Source organism: Mesocricetus auratus, unplaced genomic scaffold (assembly GCF_017639785.1).
Source record: "Mesocricetus auratus isolate SY011 unplaced genomic scaffold, BCM_Maur_2.0 Super-Scaffold_100014, whole genome shotgun sequence".
Classification (NCBI taxonomy): domain Eukaryota; kingdom Metazoa; phylum Chordata; class Mammalia; order Rodentia; family Cricetidae; genus Mesocricetus; species Mesocricetus auratus.
Window position 1 is genome coordinate 19,575,497 of NW_024429197.1, and position 12,655 is coordinate 19,588,151.

A 12,655-nucleotide genomic window follows, 5' to 3' on the forward strand; every position below is an offset into this window, starting at 1 on the left:
TCAGATAAGATGCATGGAGTTATTCCAATTTTTTTGTAGCTGCTGAGGTTTGATATATTGCCAAGTATGTGGTCGATTTTAGAGAAGGTTCCATGTGGTGCCAAGAAGAAGGTATATCCCTTTGTATTTGGGTGGAATGTTCTATAGATGTCTGTTAAACCCAGTTGGGTCATAACTTCTATTAGTTCTTTTGTTTCTTTGTTAAGTTTCTGTCTGGAGGTCCTGTCTAGCAGTGAGAGCGGAGTGTTGAAGTCTCCTGCTATTAGTGTGTGAGATTTTATGTGCATTTTGAGCTTTAGTAATGTTTCTTTCACGAATGTAGGTACCTTTGTATTTGGGGCGTAGATGTTTAAATTTGAGACTTCGTCTTGATGTATTTTTCCTTTGATGAATATGAAGTGTCCTTCTTCATCTCTTTTGATTGATTTTAATTTGAAGTCTAATTTGTTAGATATTAGGATTGCTACACCCGCTTGTTTCTTGGGACCGTTTGATTGGAAGATCTTTTCCCAACCCTTTACTCTGAGATAACGTCTGTCTTTGATGTTGAGATGTGTTTCTTGTATGCAGCAGAAGGAAGGGTTCTGTCTTCGTATCCATTCTGCTAGTCTGTGTCTTTTTATAGGCATGTTGAGGCTGTTGACATTGAGGGATATTAATGACCATTGATTGATGATCCTTGTTTGTGCTTGATTTATTGTTAGTGAAGTTATTTTGTGTAGTTTCTCCTCCCTTTTTCTTTTGGTGTTTTGTAAAGTGGAATTATATATTGCCTGTGTCTTTGTGAATGTAGTTATCTTCCTTGGATCTAGATTTTCCTTCTAGCATTTTCTGTAGAGCTTTTATATATGAAAAACAGTCATGTCTCTAAATCCTCAGGGTGCATACCTATTCATCAGCAGTTTTTGTTTGTTTGTTTGTTTGTTTGTTTAATATCAAGAAGCTGAGGACAAGGCTGGAGATAAGGTTCAGTGGTTAAGAGCACTAGCTGTTCTTCCAGAGGTCCTGAGTTCATTTCCCAGCACCCACATGGTGGCTCACAACCATCTGTAATGAGATCTGGTGTCCTCTTCTGGTCTGCAGGGATACATACAGGCAGAACACAGTATACATAATAAATCTTTAAAAAGAAGAAGTAGCAGCGGCTGAGGGCATACGTGGATACAAGGAATTAACCATCATCTTTGATCAACCAATCCTAGCAACAAAGGCATATCAGCTAATAATAATTAGGCTGCTTTGTTCTTACTCCTTGACCTAAACTTTAGATTGTTTCCATGGACTTTTTACCTCAAAGTCACTAACAAAAACATCTTAATCTGTCCTTAAGTCATATTTAAAACTTTGTTTCAGCTGTGATGCACGTTGAAACCTGTGAACACATCTCTCAACATTAAGATTAAAAGAATTGAACGAGCTGGGCTTCTGGGACCCAATTGTTTTTCTTAATCATTACCACAGTATATATGGCTCCTCAAGAGAAAATTTGTGTGTTCTAGCTGTGTGACACTTCCTTGTTCTTATTTTTTATTTTTTGCAGTCCCTGTTTTATTAGGGGCAGGGGCAATATTTTATCCTACTTTTACCTATATTAATTTTCCCACTAAACTTAATCTCTATCACAATCTCTTACTATATTTATTAAAATCCCTCAATTATCAAAATTCTATTTAAACTCACAGTATTATTGTATAAAATCATTGCTTCAGTTAAACAGTATGACTTAAGAGGAAATCATTTTCATAATAATCTACAGGAAAAATGCCAAGTAGGTTGAATTATTTCCATGAGATAATTATACTACATTAAGATTAGTAGGGATCCCACCACACCCACTAACACCATGCTAGACACCAGAGAAAAATGGCAGCGGCAAACATGCAAAGACATAACAATAACAAGAGACATTCTGGGGCTGAAGCTTTTAGGACCTTGCTTATCCAAGATTCATCCATCAGTGCCTTGCGTGTGGTGGGCCAATCCCCTGAAGTTAATTGCTGCTCCTCCAACATGGCCACCAGCACCTGGGAAAGGAGAATTGACAGTCTTAGAGAAGAGTTCAAGTCCTGACTAACCCACTGCAGTTGCATGGCCTCAGAGGAAACAGTCCTTGTTGTTCAATGCTGAGGAATATGAATTAATTAATGATTAGACTAGGGAACCTACTTTTCTAGGCCCTATGTCCTGCGTAGATATGAGGTGAGCTAATAGATGTGTTTACAGCTGATTTCCCAGAAGGCAAAATCACTACTCTGTACTAGGAATTGAACCTAGGCCTAAAGCAAGGTGTCATGCTCTGCCCTTAATCCCCAGCCTCAGCTTGTTCTTGTTTGTGGAGGTAACTTTGTTCTGTCCCCTCAGGTATTAGACCGGGAACTAAAAGATCTGTCCACCGTGGTGAGTCAGGAATTGGAGTGTGTGGATCAGATTGTTACCAGCCAGCCGGAAGAAGTTCCTGCTCAGCTGTTGAAGGCTTTAGAGAAAGACGCCAAGAACCTCCAGAAGTCTCTAGATTCTGTTAGTGTCTCTTGGAGCTCCAGACACCTCCACCTCCAGAGTGCTGTGGAAGTGAAACAGGTAGTGTCTTGGTTTGGGGGCTTTGTACTTTGTTTTTTTGTTTAGTTTGTTGGGGTCTCTGGGAATTTACAAAGCCTTGGTGGATCTGGAGGGTTATAGTCTGACTTGTTGTTTATTTCCTAGACCACAGTGTTAACTCAGCACAAGGAACTAGAAGGCAAACTTCAAGATCTGAGAGCCTGGGTTGACAGAACCAGTCTTACCCTGAATATCAAGGGATGTGACAGTGAAACTGATGTTGACAACCTGAGTCACTCTCTACAACAATATGAGGTAAACTCGGCACCCATTCCAACCTTGTCCTTTGACTTATAACACTTATCTTCCTTATGGGCAAATCGGTCTTTATCCTTTTCTTTCTTAGAAAGTCTGAATTTCCCTGTGACTCTTTCTCCTCTCACTCCCTGAGAGTCCAAAGAATGACTTTATACTACCAACTTTATCTCCTCCTTCTACTGAGCATCTAGGGTCTGTCTCTTCTTTCCCTTTTGCCTGGTATCCAGTCTTGCACAATTTGTGGAGAGCTTTTCACCACTGACCTAGAGTTTGCGTAGGCAAGTTTCTTCTGTCAGCCAGATAGTGCACTAGGCTTTGGGTGTCAGATTTCGCCAGGAGGTCACAATTCTAGACAACTTGATCTATAGATGCTTTTCTTCTTACTAAGCTCCAAACTAATTGATTCTTCTTATTAACCGGTGAGAGAAAGTTAAAACTGTGGCATAGACACATATGCCACATATGTTTCCTTCATTAGTAGTTCTTTCTTTTTATTGTTTTATTTAGTCCATTATTCTTTTTGTGCTATATCCTAGATCAACTCTTATCTTTTTTTTTGAGGGGTGTGTGTGTGTGTGTGTGTGTGTGTGTGTGTGTGTGTGTGTGTGTTTGTTTGTTTGTGTTTGGTTTTTCAAGACAGGGTTTCTCTGTGTAGCTTTGGAACCTGTCCTGGAACTCTCCTTTAGGCCATGCCAGCCTCACAATTCTAGACAACTTGATCTATAGATGCTTTTCTTCTTACTAAGCTCCAAACTAATTGATTCTTCTTATTAACCGGTGAGAGAAAGTTAAAACTGTGGCATAGACACATATGCCACATATGTTTCCTTCATTAGTAGTTCTTTCTTTTTATTGTTTTATTTAGTCCATTATTCTTTTTGTGCTATATCCTAGATCAACTCTTATCTTTTTTTTTTGAGGGGTGTGTGTGTGTGTGTGTGTGTGTGTGTGTTTGTTTGTTTGTTTGTGTTTGGTTTTTCAAGACAGGGTTTCTCTGTGTAGCTTTGGAACCTGTCCTGGAACTCTCCTTTAGGCCATGCCAGCCTCAAACTCACAGAGATCTACCTGCCTCTGCCTTCCAAGCGCTGGGATTAAAGGCATGTGCCACCACTTCCTGGCTGTACATCAGCTCTTAATACTAGTTCATGAATTTTGTGTTACAGAAGGATGTCACCCTGTAAACTCTTTAGGAACCAGAGCTGTTCCTCCTCTTCTGTCCTCTCCCTTTTCCTCATCTCAGAACAAGTAAGCATAAAGGTTTGTCTGCAGTCAACTGTGTACCTAGACCTCGTTCAGCTACCTTAGGAATTGACCTTCCTATCTTTTTCTTGTTCTATTCAAAGATATCACTGAGAAAAAGGATCAGACTGTATCTATTCATTAAGATATTATATGCCAGGCATGGTGGCACTGAGGAGACAAAGACAAGCAGATCTATGTGAGTTCAAGTTTAGGCTGGTCTAATAACAAGGTCCACGTAGCCATTACTATACAGTAAGGAGAGGAGAGAGAGAGAGATTGAGAGATGAGAATTATATAATTACTGGCTGAAGAGTCTGGCAAGAACCATTCATAGTTTAAATATACAAACATACAAACAGGGATAGGGAAATAGGTTCTGCAGGTAAAGAGTTTGCCTTGCAAGTCTGGTGACATAAGTTCAATACCAAGAATTGATGGTGGAAGGAGAGAACCAATTCCAGAAAGTTGTCATCTCACATGCATACTCAAACAGTGGCATGAGGGCTTCTGGACTGACACACACATAGTACAAACACACATGGGCAAACACAGACACATCATCAATTTTAAGATTTTAGTTTGGAGCTTGAGAGCTTGGCAGTTTAGAGCACTGGCTGCTCTTCCAGAAGCTCAGCCTCAATTTCTAGCACCCATATGGTTTCAACTTCAGAGGATTTGATGTTTTCTTCTGGTCTCTGGAGTACTGTTTGTACACGGTACACAGACATACATTCAAGCAAAACACCCATATACATAAAGATAAAGGTAAATAATCTTTTTATGCTAAGATTTTTTTAAAATGTTATATATATGTGTGGGGACCTGTGTGTCTGTAAGTGGCACACCAGAAAGAGAGTTACAGATTGTTCTGAGCTGTTCAGTGCTCTCTGAAACAATAGTAGGTGTTTTGAACCACTGGTTTATCTCTCCAGCCACCTAAAAATAATGAGCTGTCTTATTGAATCAAAATAAGCTTCCTGCTTTCCCAAGCAAGACTGGCCCAATAGTTACTCACTGGACAAATAAAAATAGATACTTAAGCCTAGATATAGGATGTTTTGCCTGCATATATGTCTGTGCAGCATGTGCATTTGCGAGTGGCAGCTGAGACCAGGAGAGGCCACTACATCTCTTAGAGTTACTAACATACGGGTGCTAGGAATTCAGCTTAGGTCCCTTGGAAAAGCAGCCAGTGCTCTTAACTGCCAAGATGTCTCTCCAGCCCAAAACTTTACATCAGGAATGAATGTTGCATTTTTCTAAAACCTTTTTTTTTTCTTTTAATTAAACCAGGGCTGGTGTCAGGGGCCTCTGATTTCTCCTGTTTGGGAAGTTGAGCTTAGAGAATCACAAATTCAAGGCCTTTTGGGGCTATAAAATGAGTTAAAGGCCTACCTGAACAGCCTATCTCAAATAAGGCCCTATCTCAAGTAAAGCAAACAAAGGGAACTTGGGATGTGGCTCAGTGGAAGAGTGGCTGCCCAGCATATAACAGGTCATAGGTTCAATGCCCTGCTCTTCCAAAATAAGAAGAAAATTAAGTCATATATATTTTTTATTTATTTTTAAGGATTTGTTTATTTATTATACAGCATTCTGTGTCCATGTATGCCTGCACACCAGAAGAGGACATCAGATCCCATTATGGATGGTGGTGAGCCACCGTGTGATTGCTGGGAATTGAACTCAGGACCTCTGGAAGAGCAAATCAGTGCTCTTAACCTCTGAGCCATCTTTCCAGCCCAAATCATATATATTTTAGATTAGCAATAATATAATTCTGTTAGCATAGATAATTGAAAGCTGTAAAGCTAGACCCAGTAATGGAAGCATACTTGTAATTAATGCCTTGTTTTGTAAATTTCTAAAGACCAAAAAATGAGATTTATAGTGCTGTTTTGGTCCTGTAACCATAAGTACCAATTACAAAAATATGAAGTTAACTTTTAATTCTCAAAACCAGTAGCTTTTCCATAAATAGAGAAATAAAAGTTGATTTTGTTTGTTTTTCTCTCCCTACTTTCCTTAGAATATGAAACAATCTATGGCTGAGAGGAAATCTCAGTTGGACGTTCTTGCTTCGGATATTCAGCTCTTTATCTCCGAGCATGCACAAGAATTGTCTCTTCAGCAGAAACAACAGATGCTGCAGTCTCTGAATGAATTACAGAGGTCCTTCCAGGACCTTGTGGAACAGACTGCAGCTCAGATGGATGCATTACAGGGCCATCTTCAGCAAATCCAGCAAGAAGTTCAGGTTAAGGTCAGACTGAACCAGCAACTGAGCTCAATTTGTCCTTGGGGACGTCTTCTGGGGGTTTTCTGGCCTGCCTCCAACTGTCATGATTCCAGGAACCCGGGTTTACCAACTTCAAAATTTCATGTCCTGCAGGCCAGTGTGGTCTGATCTGAGCGATAACTGTTCTGGCTGGGTTTTCTTTTTTGTTTTGTTTTATGTTGTTTTTATGTGTGTGAAAGAATATATGTTTGTGTGCAAATTGCATGTACAAGTGTTTTCCATTTTAGTGAAACTCTACTTTTACTATGTCCCATTGTCTCAACTTTCATGTAAAAGTGGCTACCCCTTTCTGCCTGTTATTTTCTCAGCATTCGCCTGAAATTGTGAAGAGCATGTAGATACTCTGAGCACTGGACAAGAATGGCTCTGAAAAATCAGTTTTATTAAAAGGCATTTAAAATAACTCATAATAAGATTCCTTGACAGTCTTCAAACAGCTGATGAAAATATTTAATCAGAATAATATTGTTTTAGCTCCTTTTTTGTTGTTTTGTTTTTAAGACAGTGTTTCGCTGTGTAGCCTAGGCTTACACGGTATAGATCAGGTTAGCCTTGAGCTCACAGAGATTCCCCTGCCTCTGCCCACATGCTGTAATTAAAGGCATTAGCTTCCATTTCTAGCCTTGTTACATACTTGTAACAGAATGTACAAAAGCAGTGTTGATGGTTTCTTTTTTCTTTCTTTTTTAATCTGATGACTGTCCTACTGTTTCTCATTATAACTCTTATCTTGCAAAATTCAAATTCAATATATTTAAGTTTCTAGTATCATCACAACCTTAGACTGAGTAATGCTTTTGTCATTTCTGCCATTTGAATAAATTGGTATAAAAGCAAGATGATAGTAGAATTGTCATGTTCCCCAGAAAATCTTGTCTCAAGAGCCCCTGAATTATGCAATGTATAGTTGAGCTTTTGAGTCACACTTAAAGAAAATTAGGTTAGCCAATGCCTCCTGTCCCCTGCTCCTAATTATTTCAACTATGTTGAAATTGAAATGAATCCTGATGAAATATTTCAGGTCACTCTCCATAACTGAACATGTGCAATGCTTTTTTTACCTAGTCATTTATATAGTGTAGTGTATCCTGCGGATAATTAATAAAGCAGATTGGTCTGAGCCACCTTAAGCTTACCTGCAGCAGGTACTAGAATTGCATGTGAACACTCTTAGCATGGAATTAATGCCACGGTGTGCATTAACCTTGTCAGAAACACTCTGCTCTCTATATTTGCTCTGAATGTGTGTGCATTAACTTGTTTGCTTTGCTTTTTTCAGATTCAGTCTGCACTCATCCTAACCCATGAAGATCCTGTTTCACAGCTGAAGAGCTCTTAGGAGTTCTCTTCCAGTGCCCTACTGTTTTCCCAAAAAAAAAAAAAAAAGAGAGAGAGAGAGAGAGAGAGAGTGAGGGCCATTATGGGCACCTGTTTGTAAGTGCAGGTGACTATGCCATCAGAAGGCAGTCTGGTGGAAACAATTTTTAGAAGGATGATCAGGAGAAACACATCATGCTCAATTGTTGCTCAGTTGGGTACTTTAGTGTCATGGAACTGACCTGAGAGATGGGAAAAGGATCAGGCATGGAAACATATCCCCACCCCCCTTCCCTGGGCCTGTCTTTTCCAGTAATATTAGTGTAGACCCCCCCCCCCAGAAGACTAAGGCAGTTGCTATTCTTGGTCAGTGTTCTTCTCAAAATAGCCAATCCACAGTCCCTGAGACTGCCGTGTAATCATTCTATTTAATGGTCTTATGCAGTTGTGAGATATTTGATTTATAAAGTCAGTTCAATTATTAAGAATCTCATTTATCTTATCAGTTATCCAGACTCTTGAGCTTTTTCTTTTTTTTTTTTCTAATTACACTTTTCCACATTTCTGACTTAATTTCCAGCATGTTCTTTTGTTTCAAAAGAAGAACTTCTCAGAGAGACACATGTATGATCATTGCTACTGTCATGTGTGGTTTTCAATGTTGTCCATTCCACAGATGATGATAGTAGTCTCCAAACTCAAACGTGCATTAGGAGCACATCCATGCAACTATCCCTACCTATTATTCCAACTGCACACCCAGATAACAGACAACCCAGATGAGGGGAGCTTCCGGAATATGATTTCTGTGCCTTTTTCTCTTCCAGTTTTCCACCAACTTTTCCATCTTTGATATATAATTATCCTGTTTTACATTTCAGGAAGTTATCTTGTATTTGTAAATTGAGAGTTGATCATTTCTTGACTTCTCTGCATTTTAATTAGACTCTACAGAAGCAACAAAATACCTGCCATCAGAAGCTGGAGGACCTCTGCAGCTGGGTTGGACAGGCAGAAAGAGCACTGGTGAGGCACCAGGGTGGAGCCTCTCAACAAGAACTTTCTGCTCTGCAGAGGAACCAAAGCGACTTAAAGGTCAGTGCAAATGAATCCTCCTTGCCATTCCTTCAATAAACATTGTCAATGTGCCATAGCAGCGCTTAGTGCAACATCAGTGGTAAACAGGCATTCCTGCCCTCATGAAAGTTTACAGTTTGGTGAAAGAGACAAACAAGTACACAAATTATCACCAAAAGACATCTAATTGTTAACTATTACATGCATAAACGTTAAGTTATGTGAGAGTATAAGTGCTGAGTTAACTCCTTCCACTTCTTTTTTTTTTTTTTTTTTTTTTTTTGAGACAGGAGCCTTCGCTGGCCTAGAATTTGATGTGTAAGATAGCCTTGAACACATAAAAAATTTGCCTACCTCTGCTTCTCTCTCTGTCTTTGCCTCCTGTGTGCTAGGGTTAAGGGATAACCACCATGCCTACTAGGAGTGAGTTTCCATCACTTAATCAGAATGATGTACACTGTGAAACTTATGAAAGTTTTATTTAATATTTTTAGGTCACAGTTGACCACAAAGAACTAAAATCTTGCAAAGTACAACTGTGGAGACTGACTAGTCTAGCATAAAAATCTGGCAGGTTTTACTCTGCTAGAATCACGTTGTCATTTTATTTCTTTCACTTTCTAGTTCCAGCATTTTTAAGTTTTAAAGTTCTTTTTTATGCCGAGCGTTGGTGGAGTATGTCTTTAATCCCAGTACTCAGGAGGCAGAGGCAGGCAGATCTCTGTGAGTTTGAGGCCAACCTGGTCTACAAGCTAGTTCCAGGACAGCCTCCAAAGCCACAGAGAAACCCTGTCTCGAAAAGCCAAAAAAAAAAGTTATTTTTCATTTATCAATTTATCATTATTAAAAATGCATTTTTCCCTGTGTCTCCATCCCACCCCCATCCCACCCACATCCCACATGATGTGTGTGTCCTACATCATGCCTTTAGAGGTCGGTGACAACTGTATAGAGTCAGTTTTTTCCTTCCATCTTCACATGGGCTCCAAAAATGGAACTTACAAATCAATGGCATTTTATAAAAAGAATGTTCATTGGGTGTGGTTGTGTACACTTTGAATCCCACCAGAGACAATAGGTTCTCTGTGAATTCAAGGCCAACCTGATCTACAAAATGAATTATAGGACTGCTGCCAGGGCTACACAGAGAAATCTTGCCAGGGATGGGGGGCGTGGGGGGTTGCTCTTTGAAGACAACATTACCAAGTAAAGATCTCTGCTATTCAACCCTGAACATTTTCTGGGAAAATTAAGTATTTTAATTTTTCTTTGGTTTTGGTATAAGTTGTAAGTAAATTATTGTCAGAAGGTCAGAATGAGTGAGTGAATGTGTGTGTGCGTGCGTGCGTGCGTGCGTGTGTGTGTGTGTGTGTGTGTGTGTGAGATCCTTACTTTATTAGAAGGCTGGGGGTGGGGGGACTGGAAAGGACTAAAGATAAAGGCAGTCATCTTTGTTTCTCTTTGTTAAGGATTTGCAGGGTGACATTCAGAATCATTCTGCCTCATTTGCCTCAGCTGTCAAAGAGATTGAAGGGTTCCTTGAGGAGAACCAGACCAAGCTGAGCCCCCAGGAGTTGACAGCTCTTCGAGAAAAACTTCATCAGGCTAAGGAGCAATATGAGGTTCTCCAGGAACGGACACGGGTGGCTCAGAAGGAGTTGGAGGAAGCTGTGACATCAGCCTTACAGCAGGAGACAGAGAAGGTAGCCAGATTGCTATGCTTAATGGTTTTCCAAAGCTAGATCTATGCCAGCACAAACGGTGGGGGCCTTTAAAGTTCAGAAGAGAACTTTAGGAGCTGGTCCATGAGTTGGGTTGGTCTTTTCTTTACCAAAAATATTCAGGAGTTTAGATTAGCAATGATTGATAAACAGTGTATTTCACCAAAAATAAAATTAAAACTTGCTAGCTTTAAGTTTATACTTTGGCCTTGATGGTGTATTATCCAGGGTAGGATGGTTATATTCTTGCATGAATATTAACTGGTGACCTAGGAGTATTAGAAAAATATCTACAGGGTCTTTTGGGGCCACAGACTTTATTCCCAGGCAGGCTGTATAGTTTCAGTGTATACTGTAGAAGTAGAAGAAACTGAAAAACAAAACTCAGAGCTAAAGCTTTGACTGGCAGGTTGAAGGGTTGAATTGGATCCTTTGTTCGACCATGGACTCCTATACTAATATAGATCATGGGAAAGAGAAGCAAACTGCTTGAAGATGACGGTTAAAAAATATATATGTCTTATCACAGCCTTTTCCTATTATTGTTATTTTTATTTTGGGTTTTTTTGTTTGTTTGTTTGCTTGCTTTATTTTTTTTTCAAGACAGGGTTTCTTTGTGGCTTTAGAGACTGTCCTAGAGCTAGCTCTTGTAGACCAGGCTGGCCACAAACTCAGAGGTTCGCCTGCCTCTGCCTCCTGAGTGCTGGGATTAAAGGCATGCACCAACAATGCCCAGCTTGTTTGTTTGTTTTTCTAGACAGGGTTTCAATGTGTAATAGCTCTGATTGTCCTGGAACTTCCTCTGTAGACCTGGCTGCCCTCAAACTCACATAGATGCACCTGCCTCTGCTTCTTAAGTACTGGGATTAAAAGCATGTACCACCATGCCCAGTTTAGGGTAACCTTTTTAAGTTAAATACTTTAAGAGCTAATGAATAGAATTAAGTGACAAGTTTAATAACTAAGCATTCAGTTTGTCTATGATAAAGGTGACAAACATCTGTTGTCCCTTCAGGGAAGAACAGCCAGTTAAGAATGGTGCCTATGCATATCTTACTCTTCCAACCAGTATATTACCTGGATTTGCAGGGCCTTTCTGAAGTCTGACATTTGTCCATTTTGTTTGTTTTTGGTTATTTTTCTTTAAGCTATTGAGGAAATCTGCAGTTTTTTAAGTAACTATTTTCCCAGCTTTTATAAGATCCCCATTCTTTTTTATATGAAAATATTTTACACCAGAACAGAGCATCACTTTTTCTTTAGCAGAGGGTTCCTCTCCCACTTTGCGCTATTAACCTGTGCTCTCACAGTGGAGTCTAAGGCATTCTCACTGGAATACCTCTGGATTTCAGAGTAAAGCAGCAACTGAGCTGGCAGAGAACAGGAAGAAGATTGATGCTCTTTTGGATTGGGTGGCTTCTGTGGGGTCATCTGAAAGACAGACACAGACCAGCCTTCTAGGAATGGAGCAGTTCTCCAGAGCTAGCCTGGAAAAACAAGCCAAGGATGCCACGGATGGTTGTGTAGAGGTGAACCAAGTACCAGAGAAACTGGACAGGCAATATGAATTAATGAAGGTAAGGGTGTTAACTTGTCTTTGATGAATTGTAGAAAGAAACCTATGTCACTCTAGAAAACCATTCACAGCCTTAGTTTGTGTCTTTGGTATCTTAGCAGCTTGAACACTGTTGACTGTTCTTGAAGTACTTCTCCTTTGGCTTCTGTAACAGTGTTCACCCTAATCATCATTCTTTTCCTTTGGTCAACCTTTGAGAAACTGTTATACTTCCAGCCCTCTATTATGTATCAGAATATGATTTCCAGGGGCTAAGAAGATAGCTCAGTTGGTAAGTTATTTGCCACACAAGTATGAGAACCCAAGTTTGATTATCAGAACCCATGTTAAAATGTTAGACATGATAGTGCATACTAGTAATCCTAGCATGGGAAAGATACAGAAGGGGACTCCCTGGTGGGTCCTAGCCAGCCTAGTCTAACTATAGGTCCAAATGAGAGAATAACTTAAAAATAATGTGGGCAGCTTTTGAGGAACAGCACCCAAAATTGATCTCTGGACACACCTGCACACACCATGTTCATGTGCACATATAGAAACACACCCAAGGGCTGGAGAGATGGCTCAGAG

At 39.8% G+C, this 12,655-nt stretch overlaps 1 protein-coding gene across 27 annotated transcripts in view; it reads left to right on the forward strand.

Moving 5' to 3' along the window:
- Macf1 (microtubule actin crosslinking factor 1) overlaps positions 1 to 12,655 on the forward strand; it is a 332,217-nt gene that overhangs the window by 219,080 nt on the left and 100,482 nt on the right. For 22 of the 27 annotated variants that reach the window (XM_040756696.1, XM_040756695.1, XM_040756698.1 and 19 more), the window contains 6 exons: positions 2,362 to 2,577; positions 2,701 to 2,850; positions 6,125 to 6,358; positions 8,657 to 8,806; positions 10,258 to 10,491; positions 11,862 to 12,086. In XM_040756696.1, coding sequence (XP_040612630.1) covers positions 2,362 to 2,577; positions 2,701 to 2,850; positions 6,125 to 6,358; positions 8,657 to 8,806; positions 10,258 to 10,491; positions 11,862 to 12,086 — 1,209 coding nt within the window. The remainder of the gene's footprint in view (positions 1 to 2,361; positions 2,578 to 2,700; positions 2,851 to 6,124; positions 6,359 to 8,656; positions 8,807 to 10,257; positions 10,492 to 11,861; positions 12,087 to 12,655) is intronic. The other 5 variants (XM_040756706.1, XM_040756708.1, XM_040756707.1 and 2 more) reach the window with 1 other exon arrangement.